Here is a 24,675-nt window from a genome sequence, read left to right on the forward strand (position 1 = left end):
CACTGTGCTCTCTAAGGCAAGTCATTCTGCTACTCTGTGGCTCAGTTTAACCATCTGTAAAATGGAGGTGGGGTTTGAAGCTTAATTTCTTAATGTTTGCAAAGAGTAAGATGTCACTGAGGTGCAAAATATTAGCATTAGTAATGTGTGTTTGCAGGTTGAATTGATCTTGTTCCATTTGTGCAGCTTATTGTGGTGTTGCTGCTCTTGTGAAAACAGATGTCAGGTTCATTTCCTGCCTCCATGTGCTTGGTGCCTTCTGCTCCTCCCCTCCACCCATTTTGTGATTTCATGGTTTTCCCTTCCTGGCCTCTGAGTGTTGCTCTCCTGAACTTTTCCCCTCCTACTCCTCCTTAGCTGCTGCTGCCGCCCTTGCATTCCATCCAGACTGTGTTCTCTTCCCTTAGCCACTGATCTGCTCCTGCCTTCTGTAGTAATCTTGCTCTAGCTGCGTGAAGACTCTCATTAGTTCATCGGTTCTCAGATGGAGGGGGGGTCATGACACCCTGTCCTTCCCATGTTGCTAAATGGGAAGGGTCCTACTATAGAATAGATTGAGAAGTACTGCAGTAGTATTTGTTTGCTTTATTAATTATGTCTTTTGCGATAGTGCCTAGGAGCCCCAGCCATGAGAAGTGAATTTACCTTACACCAAGGATTGGCAACCTTTCAGAAGTTGTGTGCCAAGTCTTCATTTATTCACTCTAATTTAAGGTTTCCCGTGCCAGTAATACATTTTAACGTTTTTAGAAGGTCTTTCTATAAGTTTATAATATATTAACTAAACTATTGTTGTATGTAAAGTAAATGAGGTTTTTTAAATGTTTAAGAAGCTTCATTTAAAGTTAAAATAAAATTAAATTAAATTAAAATGCAGAGCCCCCCAGACTGGTGGCCAGGACCCGGGCAGTGTGAGTGCCACTGAAAATCAGCTCATGTGCCGCAGGTTGCCTACCCCTGCCTTACACACTTGTAGTTTTTAGTGTGAATAGGGTCAAAATCTTTAATCCAGAGTGTGTTGTAATTTCCTGCTGCAAAGATTATACAGTTATGTTGAGCTTTTAACTTTTGCCTATCCACATATGTAGCGAGCGAGCTGGTGCTGCCTAAATATCATCCTCACTCCATAGGAAGCAAGTTTCCTATCCGTGGATATCACTCAAACTATTAATTCACAAGTATTTTAAACAATGTGAATCTTTGTTCACTGGGGTGAAATGCAGATACCCCCTTCCTTCCCAACCCTGGGGGTTTAGGAGGCAATAGAATCCAGTCCCTACAACCTGCAAGAAGGCCATAGTCTGGATTAGTGGCCACAGTTTACAAGGAGGGTTTGTTCATTGGCCTGCTAAACCCAGGATTGTGAGTTCAATCCTTGAGGGGGCCATTTAGGGATCTGGGGCAAAAATCTGATCTGTCTGGGGATTGGTCCTACTTTGAGCAGGGGGTTGGACTAGATGACCTCCTGAGGTCCCTTCCAACCCTGATATTCTGTGATTCTATGAATGCATGTAGTTCTGTTGTCTTTCCTTGAGCTGCTTCCAGTGGCAGCCCCTCCCCGAGTACTAAGAATGCAGAGTTGATGTTTGTGCAGCGCTTGTCTTTCCTTTCCTCCTCTCCCCCACACTACTGGCATTAGGCTTTCCCACTTCCTTCCATGCAATCTTATTACTGTTGGTGCAGGAGCTGTCTCCTCTACAACTCCTGATGTCTGGAACAGACTCCCTGCCTCACTCTGCTGCCCTGACTGTTTCACTATCAATCTCAACTGCAAATTGCTCTTATGCTTCTGAAGGCCTTTGACCTTTTGCTCTGATATTGAGTCAAACTATGTGAAGTATTTCGGTTGTACTGTTCATATAAATGACATTTTGCAAAGTAAAACTGGCTGATGAATTGCATGGTATGGAACCCACCTTCAGTCCATTCAAAACCTAGCCTGCAAAACCATCTTCCTTGCCTGTTTCCCTGACCACATCACCCCCTTCCATTGGCACCTGCTCCTCCACCGTATCAAGTTCAAGCTACTGTAATTTATTCTATTAATAAAAACAAAGTTTGTACTCCACCATGCTGTGCACTAGCCCTCACTAAGAAATGTCATTGTTATTACCCCATCCTTCCCCCAACCCCCTCTCTCCCATCGTGTACCTTTCGTTTATTATTCAATATCTGATATTAGCATGTAAACTCCCTGGGACAGGGATTTTCTTATCTGTATTGTCAGGCACCGGTACGCTGTTGAGTGCTCTATTGATATCTACCCAGTCTGAAGCTCATGGTGGCAACTTAAATTAATCTTCTTTTCTCCAGGCAAAATAATAGTAAATTTAGGATAAAAGCTGAACAAATCATTGTTAGTATGAGTTAGAATGATAAAGGACCCTACTTAGACACCTTTACTCTTGTTTCTCTCTTTAGTTGGCTTTCTTAATGAACATTTAAGCAAACTAACCTTAACAAATGGGATAATTTCCCTTTGATCTGTAAAACTGTCTTCAGTTGCAGTATTTTCATGCCGTGGATTGTGAGGGGAGAACTGAGGCTGAGTTAGAAATCACCTGTTCAGTGCATGTTCCAAGACAGAGGCAGAAGGTTGGATCCAGGATTCAAAAACTGATTAAATGTGAAGGACAAATTATACTGTAAATACATTTTTTCTGTTTACAATCTCTCTATTTTTAATATCCCGATGATTTAATTTATTTTTGAAAATATTACCAGAATGAATTTTCAAGCTATGGATAGTTCTGTCTGCCTTATAGGTCACACCACTTTACTGAGATCTTCTATGATCACAGCTTTTTACTGCCAGATTTCATATAAATAGCAACAATTCAGCAGGTTTCCTGTCTGTCTGCAAACAGAGGGTATGTTGAGTGTCTTGGCTTCAGACAGCCACACATGTAACTCTTCCGTTGAGATCTGCAGTATTTCTGAATTTTTGCTTCATCCTTGATAAATTTATGAGAAAATAGTAAAGCGACCCTTCCGAAAAATGTATTCCAAGAGTTTTTGGCTTTTCTTCAAGTGAGTTGTACATTAATATATTCAAAGTGTTTTTTTTCTAGATATGTCATGTAGGTCTTCTAATGGATTTTTTTTTTAAATTCTGTCAGTAAAAATAACATGGGTTATAGCAGGTATTTGAGCTTTAAATCACACTTTGGTATTATTTATATCCAAGTGTTAGTGATAGTTTTGGAATGGAGTGATTTATTCTGTCTTTGAAACAGAGGCTGAGCTTTTAAACAGGAAGGGCTGTTCCTGCAATGAGCCATCTCTGGGTGGACTGCCATTAAAATCAGTGGGGTAATACAGAGAACTTATTGCAGGATCAGAACCTTAAAACACCTATTACATGTGCAATGGAGTCATCTTACATAGTGGTATACCCAGAAGATACCAGGCTTGGAAGAGAATCTGGCTGATTGCATTGTTGCCAGCTCTTATGTCATTATCTCAAGTTTTGTGATTTTTGGAGCTTTTCATGAAGCCCCAGTTCCTGGAATCTTGTACGAGAGATCTTACTTTTTTTTTTTTTTAATATATAAATGAAAGTCAAGGTAAGTATCAGGCCCTCCTGACTGAGGAAGTAAGTTTGAAAACATGAAACCCAAAAGCTCAAAAGCAAATAAAAAAATAACCTAAAATTATTTAAAATCTCATGATTTTTAGAACAATCCCATGATTTTGGGCACCCAACTCATGGTTTTTGAACTCTTGGATTTGGGTAGACTGTAGTTGCTTGAAAATTCCTCGGGTTGACCTAGATTCTATATTTCTGAGTGGGAAAGAACGATGTACCATATCTTATCGGTAACCTGAAATCAAAACATTTCCTTCCATTCCCAGACTTAGCTTTTGACAAATAAACATACTTTTGATCAAAACAGGATTCAGATCACACTGATGTTCATTCTGACAAGGCTGCACTGCCTTTAATTCACAGAAGCAACTAGATACATACATACGTACATATAATAAATATATATATATATATTTCTTTTTCAGGTAAAAGAAGTAGAAGAAACTATAGAAGAGATGTTAATAAGGCTGGATGAGTTCTGTGGCGTGACTGATGTGGTATGTGCTTAGCTTATAACTCTGATTCACCCTACTGACACTATTATCAGCTCTCTCCAGTAGGTTTCTGAGGAGGCCATGTTGGTAGTGATTTAGAAACCATGCTGCTCAAACAGGGCAGCAGTCAGCAGTGGGGAGGGGAAAAAAACACACACAAGTATTTCCTGAGGCAGCCATCTTGATAACTCTTCCCTCCCCTGAGATGGTTTTATTACACAGAGCAGTGACGGTTGAGCCACAAGGTGGCAGTCCCGTGCACTAATATTTAAGACCCTAGAATGGAGCACTATATTTAACTTTCACAAGCTCCATACAGTTCACTGTACAGGCATCTGGGAGATCTCCTGATCTGCTATTATTTGTACATGTGAAAGTGCAACACGCACAACTTTTACTTTTTGCTTCTTTTTTTTTTTTTTGGTCCTTTCCCCAGCTTGGTTAGTATCATGCTATATTTTTCCCTCTGAGTTTGATAGATATAGTAAAATAAACCCTAATGACATACCAGAGATAGAATTGAATGGGTTTTTTTTCAGAAGACTTTATTTCTCTTGGGAAGCTTCCCTTTATTTAAGAGGAGTTTTATGGAACATTTTTGAAGACTCCATGCTCTAGTGTCTCAATATTTGGATCACTTCCAGGTGGTGGTGCCAGGCTGGTTGATGTGGGGGCAATGGCATCATTTATTTAATATTATTATTTACTGTTTGCACTATGGTAGCAGCCAGAGGCCCTGGTCGAGAATTAGGGCCTTTTTGTGCTAGGTGCTGTACAGACATAAAACCAATCCCTGCTCCAAAGAGCTTGCTGTCCATGTGTAAGACGAGACACAACAGGGATGGGTGCAACAGACAAATCGGGGGAGCACAAGGTAACACAGGGATGATTATGATTGTGTGTTGAGGAGCGGTTGTACCATACAAGTTCCGCAGCCATTGTCATTCCCTAATCGTTTGTGATGAACTTGAGAACAGCAGGAGAGTGGATGAGATACAGTTGGACCAAGGAAAGATATTGCTTTGCTGCTCTGTAGTCTCCTGCACTGAGAGATCCAGCTGCATGCAGGCTATTTGGAGGTGGTCATGATAAAGAAAACAATGTCATTTTTTAGACAACTTTACCTCTTCCTTTCTTCCCCTGATGTGGAAGAGTTCAAACTGGCTAGGGCAATCCAAAGCTGCAGTGTGCATCTTCCTTACGCATTAGAGGGTAGGACACTATTTCAGGGGTTCTCTTACAGTTTTATAGTGTGGACCATATCTGAATAGAGGGATTGTCTCCCTTCCTATTCACGAATGTGCAGACCATCTCCCTGTTTGTTAGCAGCCACACACATTCCTCCTCACCCACTTGCACTACTGCATACATCCCTGTGGCAATTACATCAGTTGTTTACATGGGAAAGTGATATTGAGTAAGTGTTAAATGTACCTTTAACAATCTTGGTAAAGATACGTAGCAGCTGGAAAGCAGGAGGAGAGCCAGTTGCATCTGACCAGCCAACAAATTCTCCATGAACCATAGCTTGGGGAACTGCTTCTCTATGTGATTCTTGGGAATTATGCAGCATAAATGGAAAGGGGCAGGAAAAAGTCCTCACCATCCAAGATCTCCTGTGATAATGAGGAGAGACTATGGGAGAGTGGGAGGAATTAGAAGGTCAAGGTTGCTTAGGCAGTTGCAAAGCAGATATTCCCCAATTTATATTTTCTTAAAGTGCAAGTGGAAGGTTGGACTGACAGCCCTGCAGAGTGAGTCCTCTGCTATCCACTTCTTAGCATATGCACAACATGTCTCAGGTGTCGCGTAACCAGTATTCATCTCCGAATTTGGTTCGTTGGTTGGATCACTAGCTTCCCTGGCCTGGGCCGAGTACTCACACGGAGTGCGATGTGAACACTGATCGATGCCCCCCCCCAAACAGATACCAAAAGGCAGGCGTGTGAACTTCCTTCTGCTGCCCTGCCCATGAGTCTCACTGTTGTCCTGGAGGGAATGTCATTTCTAAGGGCAAGAGGATAATTCTGTCTCCACACCGTTTGGTCCTTTGCTTTCACAGTGGGATGACCAGTCCTGGCAGCAGGCTTCTTGAGGAGAATGCCCACTTCAAAACTTTAGTACTGAGAATTTTGCAGACGCTTCCTGCAAACTGGATACTGGAGCACTGTATCCAGTTGCCACTCCTTTTCCTGCTCCCACTCAACACTGAATGTAGCTGTGTCAGAGGCATAGTCATTTGTCATGAAGAGAAAGTATCATGACTTTCAGAAGAAGAGACTTTGCATGTTGATAAACAGAGAGAGGTCTTCCCAGGTTTCTGAGGAGTTCAGAGGAGAAACATCTTGAAAGTACAGTTGAGCATTAATGGGCATTCACACAGTCCTGTTTCCATTCTGCTTTTGACAAAAATAGCTGTAAAGGAGCATATGAAACTCAGAGGTCTGAGTATCTTGGCACCTATGTATAAGTTTAAGATGCTCTAATATGGCATTTATAGTCTGTCTAAAATGTAGTATTTTCTGACCGCTGAGAGAAGTCACTCAGGTTTCAGGACCAAAAAGCTGGTTGAGGTCTCTTGTAAGATGAGGACTTTTTCAATTCCATGCCAGGAGCTGCTCAAGCCAAGTGATTAGACTTGGTGACTCTGCACTGCTGGTGGTTTTATATCAGATGAAATAAAGGACAACCAAAGAAATAGTCCATCTCTCATCTGGATTTGTCCTGTGGGGGATTTTCATTAAAGCTTCTGTGAGCATTGAATCCTTCTGCCTGTTGGTCAGGAGCACACCTTACGCTGTTGGCTGAATCCTGTAGGAAATCATATCTTGCTCAGGTGAGGGGTCTGTGAGCTTTCAGAGCTCCCATGAGACTTTCCATCTTTCCAACCTCCTCTACAGCCAACACTAACCTAGTTTCCATGTTTCATCTTCACTTTACTCATGAAAACATTTTTCCACAACCTGCAGGCTATGAATAATTAGCTTGTATACAGATTATTGACCTTATCTGGGAACATCAAAGAGCTGCACTTTGTGTGCTGATTTTGTGCCTTGCAATGCAGTACCTGCAGTGACAGGTTCCTTGCAACAGCACATTAAACAGTGTCTGAGAATCTGATAACTATCATGTAATTTTTGGATTGACTCCAACTTTTGTATTTAACAATAATTTGGCCTTTTGACAGGCCAACAAGAGGCAAGGGGAATTTTTTGTGTGTTTCAATCAGGTGTTCCGTAAAGCATTTACATAAGGGTAATTTTTTTTTCTGCTTTGAGCATGCTGCTTGTCTTCACCAATAAATGCTCTTGACACACAAGTTCTAATAGTAAAGTAGTAAGAAGCGTAGATCCAGCCACAGGAAGATGTAGTATATGAGAGCTTCCATCTTAGGACCACAGATGGTGTACCTTGGGAGGTATAGTACTTTAACCAAGAAAACCGAACTCTTCTGTTTATCTGTAGAGCAGGTAACATGAGCAAAGCAGGGTTCTCACAGCATCATTTTTGGTGGCCTCAGAGTGTGGCCAGTCTCGCAGTCCTTGCCTCCCATGGCTCTTCAGCGAGAGCCTGCCTCAGGGACGGTGGGTCAAGAACTCACCGGCCACCTGCGGAGTTCCAGGTTCCCTGTGACCTGGCCAGGCAGAAGCGAGTGAGCTTCCCCAGGGAGCGTCCCAGCGACCAAATGCCGTAGCTGCCTCTGGCACTGTGCACACTAGCCCCACGTGTCTCCAGAGGTGCTACCTGGAGCCCCCGAGGAGGCTGTGTGGTGCAGGGCACCAATCCCTGCTGGCAGCGCCAGCACAAACACCAATGCAGCACATCTCACTGCCCTTGGTAACAGCTGTTTATGAGCAACAGCTCGGTGCTGCAGGGAGAGGCTGCCGCTTTGCCCCTACAAACTCCACCCATGCTTTGGAGGCTGTCGTGGCAGCAAACAAAATCTGCTGCTGGCCACAGTTAAGAAACACACACTTCATTGTTCTTCAAATCTTCCTTGAACACATTGGTGTGGAGGGTTAGACAATCTTTGGTCTCCCTCTGGGACTGCCAGCATGAGTGCCAGTTGTGGAGCTGTTTTTTTTTTAAATGTACAACTGTCCCGTAGCACATGGACTTGGACCCAGCAAATTAATTTCACAACAGCCACTAATTTCACAGCTAGCCAAATATAATTAACAAGTTCTGAGTTGGTCCAGATTTGAATTAGTGACCTAAGGGTGAAATGTTGATATCCTATAAACCATCCAATTCTACTCTCTTCATTTCCTCTTGGAATTGCTGAGGTCTTTATACCCGCTGCCTTTCTCTCCTCTTAAAAACAAACAACCCCCCCCACCCTACTAGCTTAGTCATATGTGAAAATTCACAACTTTTGCTCTGATTTTTAATCCTTGAAGGGAATGCATGGACACCTGGAAATCTCTGCTGGTGTAATCTCTTGCCATGGGATATTTCCCATCAAGTAGAATATATCTATTACTGTCCTCCAGAGCTGGATAGTCTTAGAAATAAAGTACAGACACTGAGATGTCACCACATGGGAGGCTCTGAAAGCAGAATACCCCCAAAGAGATGTGAGATGTTATAGCTGTCTCTTTTCCCTATTTTATTGCACCCACTTGTCTTTTTAGACCAGTGATACTCAGACTGAGGCTCGGGAGCTGCAAGTGGCTCTTCAACATATCTCCTGCGGCTCTGCAGCACGTGATATTAAAACACTGTGTGATTCAATTATTAACCTGTCTAAACTATTAACCAATCAGGATGCTTTTACTATGTTATTAAGCAATAGTAGAATACTTGGTCAGTCATTTTGCTGTGAGAATAATATATGTAGATATATTAAAGGTAAATGAAACAAATTCACACTACTGTGGCTCTTTTGGGTAATGTTGATCACTAATTTGGCTGCAGAACCACTGAGATCTGAGTATCGCTGCTTTGGACAGCTCTGTGCTGTGTTTAATCCTTCGTACATGACAATGGCCACGTAAAGTGTTATATTAAAAAATAAAGTGAATAAATCACAATGGCCCGATGCACTTGAAGATTTTTGGATCAGGCTTAGAGGAGATTTCAGTGATGTCTTAGCTTCCGTGCTACTGAGGGTAGTTTTGTCCCTCATTGGGTGCAAATCCTGAGTTCTTCACAGGGCTCTTCTTGCAGACAGCTTTGCATTTTGTTCAAATTTCATTTGACTTTGTTCTCCACCCCCACCCATTTCTAAGGATGCAGACGTCCACCGGCAATTCTTTTGTCTTCCTCATTATGTGCATTGGTTCAGTACTGCATTACAGTCCATAGCAAACATTTTCTTTAGGTGTGTTTGTCTAACTGCATACCAGATCCATCTAGCTAATATCAAGAAGCACCTTTCAGAGTTCTATAATATGTTTCCAGCTGAGGTAAGATGTTTTGTTTATTGTGTGTAATTTCTGAGGATCTTGGCTTTTGTTTTTCAATCAATGATCCCCACCCCATAAAATATGCTAAAATTTTATAACTAAAGATGGTTAAGACCAAAATCTTATTTGGCCATTTCACTTGTGTTTTCATTGTTGAATTGTCATGAATTTGTTTTTTTAATAAGCATATTAGGCACACAACTGTGCACTCACAATTTGTGTCTAGTGTGTTCATGCCATTACCATGATGTTACCCATAAATTTTGTGAGATCATGTGCAACTGGCTAATTGTGCATAGCTGCACACAATTACCTGGTTTAGCAGCACAGCAGTGGTAACTCTGCATACAAATTATGTGTGTGATTCAAAGACTCTAGGCATGAATTTGAGGTAGGCTTGAATTCCAACTAGAATCTTGCTGGCAGGGTGTTGGTTTTTAACCTATAAAACCTAGATGTTTTGGGACCTTGTTTTGTGACAGATCGCCCCCCCTCCCTAAGACTTACAGAGACATTTGAAATTGGCAGAGACTGTCAGGCTGGAATGTCCTTGATCTAAAACGGGTAGGCAACCTATGGCACGGGTGCCGAAGGCGGCACACGAGCAGATTTTCAGTGGCACTCACACTGCCTGGGTGCTGGCCACCGGTCCTGGGGGCTCTGCATTTTAGTTTAATTTTAAATGAAGCTGCTTAAACATTTAAAAAACCTTATTTACTTTACATACAACAATGGTTTAGTTCTATATTATAGACTTATAGAAAGAGACCTTCTGAAAACATTAAAATGTATTATTGGCACGCAAAACCTTAAATCAGAGTGAATAAATGAAGACTCGGCACACCACTTTTGAAAGGTTGCCGACCCCTGATCTAAAAGAAAGGAAATCCATTCTTTCTGTGTTTGTTTGTTAGGGTGGGGGCAACTTCTTTCAGAACTCACTCCCCTCATTGATCTTTCCAAACCTGCATTTGCCAACCTCCCACCTTTGCTCTCTCTTTTTCCCAGCAATTGAGGAGAAAGTAAACTGAGGGCTGGGGTGGCTATATTTATGCATAGTCCCTTTTGTGTTATTTCATGTGTTTTAACCCATGGTTTGGGTGCCCAGAGCAGAGGATGGGAACCTACAGATATATCTTCTAATTTCAAATAAATACATCTCTGGGATTACCAGATTTTGGACATAATCTTTGACTTCCAGTTATTGTTCCAGCCACACACATGGATTCTGTTGTGTTGAATATGACTTCATTTATTAACTATAAATTTGTTTAAAAATATTAATATATCAAAAATCTATCCATGTTTAATTGGCACCATTTAAACTCCAGTGTGTGCTTTGGTTCTCAGGTTCCGACGTTGGCACAGTTCTTATTTAACTGATGCCGCTAGAAGTCCGCTGCATGTTTTGGTTCTAAGGCTTTGACCCTGATGCAGAAGGCTCTCCCATTCAAGGATGCCATTTTATGTGCAGCATTAGGTTTTGCTGTGTCTGGATATCTGTCCTACTTGGAGCTTGCATGCTTTTCCTGGCTTGTGTCTTAATTCTCCATTATTACTCAGTTTACTCTCTGTGTTAGGCTATTGCTCTCAGCCTTTTCCCTCCCTGAGATTAGTCTTGCTGACTCTAATTGTTGTTAAACAAAGCTCAAAATGTTTTAATCTTCCAAGTTAACATAGCAAAGCTTAGTAATGGGAATGCAGATTTTTCCTATGGACCATTGTGCTCTGGTACTTGTGCTGAGCATCCAGTTTAATCTTCAATAAAGTAAAGTATAACAAATTGCATGTAGGGGAAATTAATCTTGTTTTATCGTGTGGAATTTCCAGACCAGTCATGCTTTCTCTGGCTGGAAAAAGGTTACTATACCAAGAGAAGTACTTCCCTTCTTTGTTATGGGCTGACTCCTCTTGAACTCTTCTGTCGCTGTGGTTCTGCAGACGGCTGCAGAATGACTCTTCTTGAATCATATTTGCATATCATTTCCTTTCATCACTAACTGCTTGCTGGAAAATTTGCTCTCCTGCATCTTGTGCTAGTGGTTTGTTTTTGCCCTCAAAGACAATTTAGATTTTATTCCATGGCTGCTTTGACCTTGCTGTGGTGATAATTTTTGCCCTCACTGTACATGGTCTGAATAACTTCTTAGTTGTTTTGGCTACATCCCCAAACTGTGTGTGTATGTATTGTAGTTATCTAGTGGTAGGCTCTAAGTGGTTTCTCCCCAGCTCCTTTTTAATCAACACTGGACAACACAGTTTGCTGCCTTATCTTGGATAATATGAGGGTCAATTTTCAATCTTACGCAAATTAAATGACTTACCCCAAACTTGTCACCAATCAGTGTTTTGTAAATATTGTGTAGCAGAGTGTTCTGTCTGCCCCTGGCCTAAAGGGCGCTAACCAAACGATCCCCAGACTCCTCTGTATTAACTGTCCCATTCTGTGAATTTGTTTAACAGAAATACCTTTCTTTTAAAAAAGGAAATGAGAGAATCTGGTTCCCTTTTGAGGGGATCTCACTGTCTGAGCTGGTTTTCTGTCAGATATAATGTGCACAATATGTTGTTCTTATCCTAGTGTGTACGTATGGGTGCGTGCATGGATGCATACCATCATACCAGACCAAATGGTAAGACCATCGCACGCATAAGTGTTTATTCATGCAAAGAAAAGTCTTGATTTTAATTTGTCCATGTTAGGAGTTGTGCCAGTATAACTATTTTGTTAAATCACACCCTTCACCAAAATAGTTACACTTAAAAGTTTTCCGGTATCCATCAGCCCAGAAAGCACTGTGTAAATTCCTTTACTGCAGGCATGTTTAAATTGGGGAAATCTCAAAATGCACAACAAACTCCTGCAGGGTCAGCCAGCCCAGCTTCATTCCATTATCACCTCAGCTGAAAGACCCCAATTCCACTCTAGTCAGTTCCAATAAAACCTTGTTTGCCAGTGGTCTGAAAAGGGCCTGAGGGAGAAAAAAATCCTCAGCCTCTGGGACAAAACGTCTGCCAGAAAATGCCCCTGGGGAAGGCTTCCCTGAGGTCCTAGAGTGAAGCAATTATAACTCTAGGCAGAGCCATGACAGATTATGTAAACCCTCCTCTGCTCCATCCCACTTAGGCCCAACGAGATTCCTTATATAAGTAGGCCCAGCCGCCCTCTTTGTTCCTTTGGTTCATGTGTTGCTACTGTGCGTCGTTTATCTAATCTCATTGTTCGCATGGGATTTGTTAAATTAAGGCCTGAAGTTAACTGGAATTTCTTTAACACTCATATTCACTTAAAAGAAGCCACTTCTTTGCTGGACAGAAGTTAAAGCCGCTTGGAGAGAGTCCCATCAAGAGTCCTCTTCCACAGCACCGTTTCCTTTTGAATGAATGGCTTTGCAGCAGTTGTTTGGGATGTCGCTTGTTGTGTTGGGCCCTTCGTTTTTGGTTCCTTTGCTGCTACTTCTGATGCTTCCATTGTTAATTTAGGAAGGGAGAAGTCAGCAGAAGCAGAGAAGCGCTAATTACTGCCTCTTCACTGCTACTGTACAACCTGTCTGGAAGTGTTTGCAATCTTTTTTATGGCAGAACCCATTAGCACATAGAGAGGGGCAGGTTTGCTCTGATACTTTAAAATGAAACAAGCATCATACTTTTAAGAATATGCTGCTGCCTGTACAAACCTCCACACTCTAATGGCTCAATCCAGCAGTCCTTACTCAGGCAAAACTCCCACTGTTGACAGTTCAAAGTGTGTGTGTGTGTGGGGGGGCTCTGCCTGAGTAAGGACTGCAGCGTCAGGTCCCTAATCTGCATAATAATATAAATGATTTGGCGCAGTGTACAATTTTGTAGATTCATTTTCTAATATACTAGTCAGAAGTCATGGTACATTAGATCTTAGAAGTGAAGAGCAGGAGGAATAGCTGTTTCTCAATTCCTGCCTTATCTCTCACTTAATTTTGTATTCTCTGTTCTGCTTGCGGTCCCAAAATTGGAGGATAGGTATGGTATCTGACTAGTTCTCACTAAGCTAATCACTGAAGGCTGTATATATACCAAACAGGGTAATACTCAGTTTTCACTAACTTCATGCTTCGCAGAACACCAAATAAGGATCAGACATTTATATAGATGATGCCTCCAAAAAACTTGAAAATGGTTAGGCCGCTGATATCACTGCTGATCATGATGGCCAATACTGTGTCGTTTTCTTGTACTTCCCATCTCTCTGTATCCAGTTGCTGTCTCTTATCTTTCATACTTAGACAGTAAGGTCTTTGTAGCAGGCTCTGTCTTTTTTGTGTGTTTGTACAGCACCTAACACAATGGGCCCCTGATCTCTGGCTGAGTCTGTCTCCTCGGCTCTACAGTAGTACAAATAATGTTAATACAAACAGCCACAGTTCCCATTAGATAAAATAAAAATGTATGTAAGGGGTATAAACCCTCCTGCTTCAGGGCACAAGTTACCAATAACTGACAGGAGTTAGGAAGGAACTTCCTCTGTGCAGTTTATACCATAATTGTGCATGATGGATATTCTCGCTTCTTTAAAACATCTGATACAGCGCACTGTTACAGACAAAATACTGTACTAGATGGACCACAGGTCTGATCCAGGATGACAGTTCCTACATTTCTGTGCTTAGTGCCTGTCTGCAGCACAAATTGAACAATGTTAGTTAAGTTTAAATGATCTCTGCCTTCCTTATTGGATTTGGTGACGGCTAAGGCACTGGGATCTACACTAGAAAATTAGGTCAGTTTATGTTTGTCAGGGGTGTGAAACATCCACCCCCCTGAGCGGTTTAGGTAAACCGACCTAACTCCCTGTGTACGCAGCGCTAGGTCAATGGAAGAATTCTGTCTCAGGGAGGTGGATTACCTGCGCCAATTGGAGAACCCCTCCCGTCGGCGTAGGTAGTGTCTGCACTGAAGCAATGCAGTGGCGCAGCGTTTTAATTGTAGACAAGCTCTAAGAATCAACCTGTTTTTTTTCCGTCAGCTACCAGGGCTGATAGCTGTAGGCTAAACTACAGGTTATCCTTATCAAAAACTATTTGAAATTGTTTATTCCGCCCAATATGAATCAACGCCTCTCAGATCAAATCAAAGCCAGGGGATGGAAGGAAAATAAATACATTTTTAACCATGGTTAGCTGTATTGACAGTAGAACTGCTGAACAGAAAATGAAAAGCTCTCTTGAGGGAAGTAGTTGGGGTCTAGTGGTTAGATTGGGAGGAGGCCAGGGCTTGCACTCAGGATCATGGGTTCTACTCCTGGTTCTTCCACTGACTCCCTGAATGACTTGGGAAAACTTCAGTTTCCTTATTTGTATCCTGGGTAGAACAATAGCTGTTTCAATGGGGTGCTTTGTAATTTGCCTAATTAATCAGAGAAATGCGGGGCTGGAAGGAACGTCAATAGGTCATCAAGCCCAGCCCCTTGTGGAGAACCAGGACCAAGTAAATTTAGAGTCCTAGACTATCCCTGACAGGTGTATGTCCAGCCTATTCTTAAAAACCTCTAATGATGGGGATTCCAAAACCTCTCTTGGAAACCTATTCCAGAATTTAACTATCCTTAGAGTTAGAAAGTTTTTCCTAATATCTAACCTAAATCTCCCTTGCTTCAGATTTAGCCCATTACGTCTTGTCCTACTAAAGCTTGTGCTTTGAAATGGTCAGGTGAAAGTTGCTGTTGAGGTGCTGTGTATTTATCACGATGATGCTTTCTGCTGTGAGATGCTTTTGTTTTCTGTGCAGATTAGAAGCGATACATCCCAGATCCTGGACGAGACCATTCCGCTCATTAAAGCCAAGGTGGTAGAAATGAACTACATCTATGCCAAAGTTGATAAATTAGAGGTTTGTTACATTGAGATTTGCATTCTTGGGGGGGGGGGGGGAAATGTGCTTCTGAGGTTGCCCTTCCTCTGGAACTGTGCGGAGTGCTCACATATTTGCAACTAATTTTGTTCCCTTAGGCGGTATGTTTTTTGTTTGCTTGTTTGTTTTAAATCAGTGGCCTAAAATACAGCACTTGTGTAAGTGCTTGCGGGATTGGGGCCTTAAAAAATAATTTATTTTCTGATTCACCAACTCCTTGTATTAGATTTAAGGTATCCATAATGATCAGGTCTTTGTGACTTGTAGGGGGATTTATGCCATGGTGTTTACTGTTTGTTTGTTTTTAAAAAAAAGGTCGGGTCTCATGTCCATCAGTTTCAGCTTGTTGATAATAGGCTTGTGTAATTGTGTAAAAGATATCGCTGTGCTCCCCTCTTCTGCAGCATTTTAGTGTTTGGTGTATCCTGAATGAGGGAAGCCAGTACGACTCACTAAGATGATGTCCTCACCATATTTAGTAAGCAGTATATTAAAATTACAGTGTCAGCACGGGGCAAGGTTGCCTCTGGGATGAATATAATTAAAACATGACAAGATAAATCACATAATGTTTAATATCACTTCTAACTGACTTGGAGAAGTGGAAGAAGCTAAATGTTCGTGGCATCAATTCCAGGTGGGCAATTCTCACGCTTTGAGCTCAACCCCTGTACAAAGTAGCAAAATAACTCTCCCTGATCCCTCCCCTCCCACGAGGTTTAGTGTTGAGGTCGGGAAAGGCAATTGATTTAATGTATTTAAAGTATTGTATTTTCCAGAGCAAACTTCTTTGCCCTTTTATGCCACCTTTCATCCAAGGGCTTGAAGTATTTTATATCCAGCTACAGCACTGTGAAGCTGGTAGGTATTGTCCTATTTTAGAGATGTGGTAACTGAGTCATGGAGCTTCAGGGCAAAATTTTCAAAAGTAGGAGTCTAACTCTAGGGTCCTAAGACAATTAGGCATCTCCCTGGTTTTCAAAAGTGCTGAGCATCCCATCCTCAATAAGAGCTATTGGGTTCTCAACACTTTTGAAAATCAGGGAGGTGCTTGAATATTGACTTAGGCACTTTTTGAAAATCACACCCTAATGGATTTAGGTGCTCAAACTGACTGTGGGAGCCTGGTGCCTAATTCCTTTAGGCACTTTTGAAAATCCCGGCTTAAGTTTTTTTGGGCTTCTGTTTTAGCAAATCTTTGCTCTAGTGACATGCCTAAAATTATAAGCAAGTAAATGGCAGAGCCCCTGATTCCTCCTCCCTTTCTCTAACAGTGAGAGATCCCTCTTTCACCTACTATTTTTTTATTGATAGTTACTACTTCAGTGTTTAATTTGAATTGAAAATTATTTAAAACACAAACTTGGATTACCACTTCTTATTTTTTGCCAAGGGCCACAATATGAGATTTGTTTCTTGGCTCGCTGGGTTCTAGAAAACACTTTTCAAGCCAAATGGAGTATTTGATGCGGTTACTCTCAAGATGGACAGTAATTTTACACCTGTGCTGCCCCTTATTTTATTTGATTCTACTGTGTAGGGATAAAACAATATTTCCATTTCATCACATGAATGTAGGGTCTTTCTGGCTCGTATTATAAGCAGTACTAAAAGATTCTGCAGGCCAGATTCTGTCCTCAGTGACACCTCTGCAACAACATTGCCATCTGGGGTTTGCACAGGTGTAGCAGGACCACATTCTGTCCCTGGTAAATGGAACTGAATTGACGATTCTGTGGTTATACACAAGCAGGAAATAGACTCCACCTCTTTCTCCTATAACTCTGCAAGGCTAACTAGAGTAAAAAAGTAGAAAAAAATTCACTTTTGCCAGCAAAGTGAGCAGATCCAACTCAAAATACACATAGGATATACAGATCTGTTGAATAAGGTGTCATTTGTACAAGATTTATTTTCAGACAAGAGCTACTCTTCAGTGCCTGGATTCAGCAAAGTACAAAGTGAGTTCTGTAAAAAGATAAAATAAGAGAGTACCTGCTGTGGAGAGCTCACAATTAAGACAGTCCTATAAACTCTGGCTTGTAGCAATTTGTGTGTATGTGGGAGAGTATTACAGTGGAATTTGGGTTTTAGTGATCATTCTATTATGATCATTTGGATACATGGATCAGTTTTTTCCAAAAGCCAGTTCCAATGTGTGTCTGAAGCTTGTGCTGACCAATGGGGGGCATTCAGCTGAAAGGATCATATGGGAAGTGATGTATTATTTTATTTGATGTGTACAAAGGTAGAAAAGAATTTCACACCTTTGAGTGTCACTTGGCTGCAGGTAAAAAAAAAATGTTATAGTTGATGGGAGCTATTTTTATCCTGACTGCCCTGATTTGGCATTCTAGGATGTCTAGTAGGACTCATGCTGTCCTTGCTAGATGGAGACTCTGTTTCTCTGCTTGTGATTGATTTGGCATTTCACTGTACTATGGATCTGGATGTAGTGATCATTCAGATAGAACACTCCTGTGCCCAGAGTCTCTTACAACTGGATTCAACAAGAAATCAGAGGATGTCTTAGGCCAGACGTTCAGAGACCTCTGTCTAGTCACTAAGGGCTTGTCTACACTACAGGACTATTTCGAATCTACTTAAGTCGAATTTGTGGATTCGACCTTAATAAGTCGAATTTGTGTATCCATACTAAATACACAGATTCGAACTTCTGAGTCCACATTCACGGGGCCAGCTTCGACTTTGGAAGCGGTGCACTGTGGGAAGCTATCCCACAGTTCCCGCACTCCCCGCTGCCCATTGGAATTGTGGGATTTCACCCCAATGCATGCTGGGGGGAAAAATGTGTCGTCATTGAACCGTCAATCCCGCCCTCCCTCTCTTCCTTGAAAGCGCCGGCGGGAAATCTGTTCGCGCCCTTCTCTGGTCGGTTACAGCGCGGACGCCACAGCACTGCGAGCATGGAGCCCGCTGCGATCATCGCTGCACTTATGGCCGTTGTCAACTCCTCGCACGTTATCGTCCACCTCTTCCACAGTCAGATGCTGAGAAACCGGGCGAGGAGGCTCCGGCAGCACGGTGAGGAGAGTGGCGCAGACCTCTCACAAAGCAGGGTACGCCGGGCAGTGGAGATCATGGTGGCAATGGGTCAAGTTCATGGTGTGGAACGGCGATTCTGGGCCCGGGAAACAAGCACAGACTGGTGGGACCGCATAGTGCTGCAGGTCTGGGATGACACAGAGTGGCTGCGAAACTTCAGGATGCGTAAGGACACTTTCCTTGAACTGTGTGACTTGCTGTCCCCTGCCCTGAAGCGCCAGGACACAAGGATGCGAGCAGCCCTGACTGTGCAGAAGCGAGTGGCCATAGCCCTCTGGAAACTTGCCACGCCAGACAGCTACCGGTCAGTAGCGAACCACTTTGGCGTGGGCAAATCTACCGTGGGGATTGCTGTCATTCAAGTAGCCCACGCAATCGTTGAGCAACTGCTCTCAAAGGTAGTGACTGTCGGAAATGTCCAGGCCATCATAGATGGCTTCGCCGCGATGGGATTCCCAAACTGCGGTGGGGCTATAGATGGGACTCACATCCCTATCCTGGCACCAGCCCACCAGGCCAGCGAGTACATTAACCGAAGGGCTACTTTTCAATGGTGCTGCAAGCTGTGGTGGACCATAGGGGACGTTTACCAACATCAACGTCGGGTGGGCGGGCAAGGTTCATGACGCGCGTGTGTTCAGGAACTCTGGTCTGTTTAGACGCCTCCAGGCAGGCACTTTCTTCCCGGACCACAAAATAACGGTTGGGGATGTGCAGATGCCTACAGTGATCCTCGGGACCCGGCCTACCCGCTAATGCCCTGGCTCATGAAGCCCTATACAGGCGCCTTGGACACTGAAAAGGAACTCTTCAACTACCGGCTGAGCAAGTGCAGAATGGTGGTGGAGTGTGCTTTCGGACGCCTCAAGGGAGATGGCGGACCTTACTGACTCGCTCGGACATCAGCGAAAAGAATATCCCGTAGTTATTGCTGCTTGCTGTGTGCTCCACAATCTCTGTGAGAGCAAGGGCGAGACCTTTTGGCCGCTTGGGAGGTTGAGGCAAATCGCCTGGCTGCTGTTTACGATCAGCCAGACACCCGTGCTGAGAGAATATCCCAGCGGGAAGCGATATGCATCAGGGAGGCTTTGAAAGCGAGTTTCCTCGCAGAGCAGGGTAACCTGTGACTGTCCACTTGATTTTAAGAGAGCCTGATCATAAACCAAGTTTTCCCCACTTCCCAAGGACGTTTTAAAACTAAGGACATGTTTTAGTAATTAATAATAAATCTTTCGTTGACTTTTCATTTCTGTTTATTCGTTGAAACATGGAAGCATTCTGTGCTGGTTAAGGTGTGCACTGATGGGTGGGTTTGCAGGAAGGGGCGAGGGTGCCGCCCTTGGATAGGGGTTACCATGACGGCTGTGGGTTTGGGCGTTGGAAGGGTGAGGGTGTGGGGAAGGGTGAGTATCTGCCCCTGGATGAGGTCTATTTTTGGGGCTCGGGGCACCGGGAGGATCGTGACTACGGTCCAAATGCATGTGAAGGGAAGCCTGCCTTTACATTCGGGGATGTCAGGCACCAGGACCCTGCACAAGCATACACCTCAAGGAAAGACACGGGGCAGCATACACCACACAGACTGTCCCTGGTGCCTAGTGACTGCAGTCTGTGTGTGCCCTGCAGTTGACCCTGCAGCCAAGTCTGTAGCATGGCACTGTGGGCTATGCAGTGACATTACACTTACCCCACAGAACAACAGAAAGTCTTCTGACACCATAAACGTGACGGAAACAGTCAGTAACACCAAACCGCTTTTAATAATGTAATAAACAGTGCTGGGTTTGAACTTGGAGTTGGGACTGGTTGATGCTGTAAAGAAAGAGCTTGTACAAATTTACAGCGCGACAGTTGTCTCTAACATTATCGGTGTGCTGCGGTGCAGGGACAGTTCTCACGGCCCCTACCGCCCCTCCGTCTTGTCACTTTGGGTGAGGGGGGGACAGGACTTCTTGGCGTTGGAGGGCGGTTGCAGATGCACTGCAGGGGGGCTCTCTCCTCCTGACTGCGGTCTTGCAGAACATCTACAAGGCGCCGGAGCGTGTCCGTTTGCTCCCTCATTAGACCAAGCAGCGTTTGAGTCGCCTGCTGGTCTTCCTGCCGCCACCTATCCTCCCGTTCCAGGTGTGTGCGATGCTGCTGACACAGGCTCTCCCTCGACTGTCTCTGCTCTGCCGCCTCCGCTCTGGAGCTGGCCATCAGTTCCTGGAACATGTCGTCCCTTGTCTTTTTCTTTCTGCGTCTAATCCGAGCCAGCCTCTGCGAGGGGGATGGCGGGGCAGTCCGGGAAGGAGCCGAAGCTGTGTGATGTGAAAAAGTAGGTGATTTCCTTGAACACATACATGTTTGCCAACAGTAAACACAGTCTAGTCAGTTTCAGTGAACAAGACCAAAGAGGGAACCAAGTCTCAGGAGATCTCAGAACTAGTCCGAGATTTCGGAATACGCTCTCATTGGCGGCGCCATTGCACTGGAGAGCGCACAAGCGAGGAGAGACAGCTGCATCCCTCTTGCACAAAGTCCTGGTAAGCCTTACAGTACAGAGTGCTTATCAGTTAGTGCTTAGCTGTGCTCTCCTGCTGGAGGCAATGTGCAAAGCAGAAAAGATGAGCGTTATGCGGCATCTCCCGCCAGTGAACGGAAAGACCCTGTATGCTTTTCCTCTGAGGCCTGCCACAAGTGGCTGTTAGCGAGGGTCATTCTTATGCAAAGTAAAACTCTGTTAAGCGAGGTCATTCTTATGCAAAGTAAAACTCTGTTAAGCGAGGGTCATTCTTATGCAAAGTAAAAGTCTACCATGCACAATAGTAACAGTACACTAATTCCACTAATTAGATGCAGCACTTCCACAACGACATCACCCTGAGGCGTGTCAGGCGCACACAGAGAGAGCGGATGTTAATAGAAGCCCTGCACAGACCAGGACCCTACGCTGCCATGCTCGTAGAGGCGATGGTCCCCCTCTACCTGAGGATGGCATGGCGCGGAAGAGTGTGCTTCAACGGAGCACCCAATAAAGCACCTCTCCCAAGAAACCTCTTGCTGAGGCTTTTCCAGCTGCTCTCTGAGAGCTTTTTTGAAATATCCCCAGAGGACTATTGCTCCATTGCTGTTTGTGTAGACCTGCTGTTTGTTTAGTTTCATATTTAAAAATGTTTATATAGTATTTCTATTTTTTATATAAATCCCTGTTTCTTAAAAAAATAAATGTTTCCCTGTTTGTAGCACTTACCGCCTGATCCTTCCCCTGATTCCGAGTCCTGGTTAACGGGCGGGGACGGTTGGTAGGGGATCTCTGTGAGGGTGATGAAGAGATCCTGGCTGTCAGGGAAAGCGGGAGTGGGTTCGATGTCGCCTGCGCCGTCCTCTAAAGACCCTTCCTCATCTTCCCCATCGGCGAACAGGGAGGGGGAACTGTCCCGGTACACTATTCCGTCCTCGGAGTCCACCGTCACTGGTGGGGCACTGGTGGCAGACCCACCTAGAATGGCATGCAGTGCCTCGTAGAAGCGGCATGTCTGGGGCTGGGCTCCGGAGCGTCCGTTGGACGCTCTCACATTTTGATACCCTTGTCTTAGGTCCTTCACTTTCACGCGGCACTGCATCGCATCCCGGCTGTATCCTTTGTCTTTCATGGCTTTAGAGACCTTCTCGAAGGTCTTCGCGTTCCGCTTGTTGGAGCGCAGCTCCGAGAGCACAGACTCCTCGCCCCACACAGCGATCAGATCCTGGACTTCCCGGTCAGTCCATGCTGGGGACCTCTTTCTAGTCTGGGATTGCCCGGACTCCTCTGCTGGAGAGCTCTGCATCGTTGCAGGTGCTGCGGAGCTCGCCCCGATGTGCAACCAGAACGTCAGATTCAAACCGCCCAGACAGGAAAATGAATTCAAATTTTCGCGGGTCATTTCCTGTGTGGCTGGCCAGAGAATCCAAGCTCGGACTGCTGTCCAGAGCGTCAACAGAGTGGTGCACTGTGGGATAGCTCCCGGAGCTGCTAAGTTCGATTAGCATCCACACCAAGCCTAATTCGAGCTAGCAAGTGCGAATTTAGCGTTACTCCACCTGCCGGGGTGGAGTACCAAATTCGAACTAAAGAGCCCTCTAGTTCGAATTAAATGGCTTCCTGGTGTGGACGGTTGAGCGGTTAGTTCGAATTAACGCTGATAAATTCGAATTAAAGTCCTAGTGTAGACCAGGCCCTAAGACTAATAATAATTTTGCTTCTGCCGTTTTCTACCCACAACCAATTATAAGTGCAAATGAATTTAGTCTTCTGACCACCAGTTTGCAAGTGCAAGCAAATAGTGTTGTTGGATGTCTATGGTCAGATTTTCAGCCTGTATGCAAGTGCTCATCTAGTCTGTTAGCAAACAAGGAGCAAAATTGTGCATTTGAACTGTATTGGAAAAATTGGTGCTAAATCATTTGCCCCTGTGAGTAATTACTCATCTTACTGTCTATAGGTGGAAAATTAGAGTCTGGGTTTGAAAATGCATCCCTTCTCCTACTTCTATTAATAATAGTGCATTCTGACATCTTGCTGAAGCCATTGATTTGACTCTGGATCAGTAACCTGGATAGTATTGAAAACCAGTGTGCAAATGCTAGTAATTCTCATTAGATTTTTTTTCCTGTACCCTCCCACAGGCATTTGTTAAAATGGTTGGACGCCATGTCTCTTTTCTAGAAGAACAAGTGCTTCAAGCGGAGGGGAACCACAGCACTGTGTCTCATGCAGTTCGCAAACTACTTCAGTCTGCAGCTATACCGTCTTTTAAAAATGTGAGTGTTTGAAAGCTGTTTATAGCACATGGGGAAAGTGTTGTCAGAAATACTCCACCCTCCCACCACCAGCATGGCCTAGACAGTAGGTTTGATATTTCCGGGAAGTGTTGTAAACATTACACTGGATAATTGATTGTAACTAACCAACACAACAGAACAATTATTATTATTTCTTGTAGTGAAATTGAGTAGCTAAGAAGTCCTTTTCTAAGCTGTTGTGTGGTGTTGCTGTGGGTTAAATAGCTTTTGTGTTAAATCTGAGAGATGTCCACATTTGGTGGGGGGTGAATGGAACTATTCCCCCGTGTGTGTGTGCGCACGCACACACACGTAGTTTGCAGAATTTGTACATCATCTTGGGATGAAAGATGCTCTATAAGCATCTTGTGTTGAAATTACATCCTCTCCATAGACTTGTCATCCTCTGTGAGCCAGCACTAGAGAGGGATGAAGCACATGCTCTTTGCCAGTGGGTTTCAGTAATATTTACTGACAACAGAGGAATGTTGAGACTCAGGAAGCTGGATTTCCTATCCAGGCACCCTCTTCTCTCCTCCCCTCCAAACCTGTCTGTGTGCCAGTGCTGTCTTTCTCCTCTTCCCACTCCAGGTCCTCATCCCAGTCTCCCCGCTCCCCCTCTAGCTCCCAGTCTCCTTCCCCTGCTAGTTCTAGTCGCCATCTCCATCCTCTTTGGCTCCTCATTTGATCTGTCCTCCCATGCCTCACACATTCGCAGTCCCTCCCTGTCCCAGTTCCCTCCCTCCAGCACCCAGTCTCCTTGTCAGCCTGTCCCAGTATCCCCTGCCCTCCCAGTCTTCCTCCATCAGGTTGCTTGTCCTAATCTGCTCCATCTACCTCTCCTCCTGGTCCAGTTTGTGTCCCCAGCAGAAAGGTCATAGAATATCAGGGTTGGAAGGGACCTCAGCAGGTCATCTAATCCAACCCCCTGCTCAAAGCAGGACCAATCCCCAACTCAATCACCAGATCCCTAAATGGTCCCCTCAAGGATTGAGCTCACAACCCTGGGTTTAGCAGGCCAATGCTCAAACCACTGAGCTATCTCTCCCCCTCTCCATGCTGCCTGTGTGTCAGCCAGGGCAGCACTGAGAGCACAAGAGGGACAATCTGCCTGCTTTCAGTTTCTGGGATCAGTGCCACAGCAGCCCCTGGCACCTGCGGTTACCGGGAAAGTCCTGCTTAGCCCCTGCCACGCTGGGATGGAGCGTGCCCAATCACGCTGTGGGAATGGCATGTACAGAGTCTGGTCAGCACATAGGAGCTCTCAGGGGACAGAGCATGCCAAACTCTAACGAATCTCTGCTGAGCATGTGTGAACTGTGATTGTTCAGAGGCTTATAACTTGATCAGATTCTCACTGGAACATCCCTGTCACCAGCACGACCCGCCCGGCCAAATTTCAAATCCCTCCTCGAAAGCATGGAGGCAC

General features: G+C 44.2%; 1 protein-coding gene across 5 annotated transcripts in view; it reads left to right on the forward strand.

Moving 5' to 3' along the window:
- BCAS4 (breast carcinoma amplified sequence 4) overlaps nt 1-24,675 on the forward strand; it is an 85,667-nt gene that overhangs the window by 9,497 nt on the left and 51,495 nt on the right. For 3 of the 5 annotated variants that reach the window (XR_005587662.1, XM_039497765.1, XM_039497764.1), the window contains exons 2-4: nt 4,015-4,086; nt 15,255-15,356; nt 23,091-23,225. Coding sequence is in view for 4 of the 5 variants with exons in the window: in XM_039497765.1 (XP_039353699.1) it covers nt 4,015-4,086; nt 15,255-15,356; nt 23,091-23,225 (309 nt within the window). In the remaining variant the exon portion in view is untranslated. The remainder of the gene's footprint in view (nt 1-4,014; nt 4,087-15,254; nt 15,357-23,090; nt 23,226-24,675) is intronic. The other 2 variants (XM_039497768.1, XM_039497766.1) reach the window with 2 other exon arrangements.

The sequence above is a fragment of the Mauremys reevesii genome, linkage group 13, assembly GCF_016161935.1.
Source record: "Mauremys reevesii isolate NIE-2019 linkage group 13, ASM1616193v1, whole genome shotgun sequence".
Taxonomy (NCBI): Eukaryota; Metazoa; Chordata; order Testudines; family Geoemydidae; genus Mauremys; species Mauremys reevesii.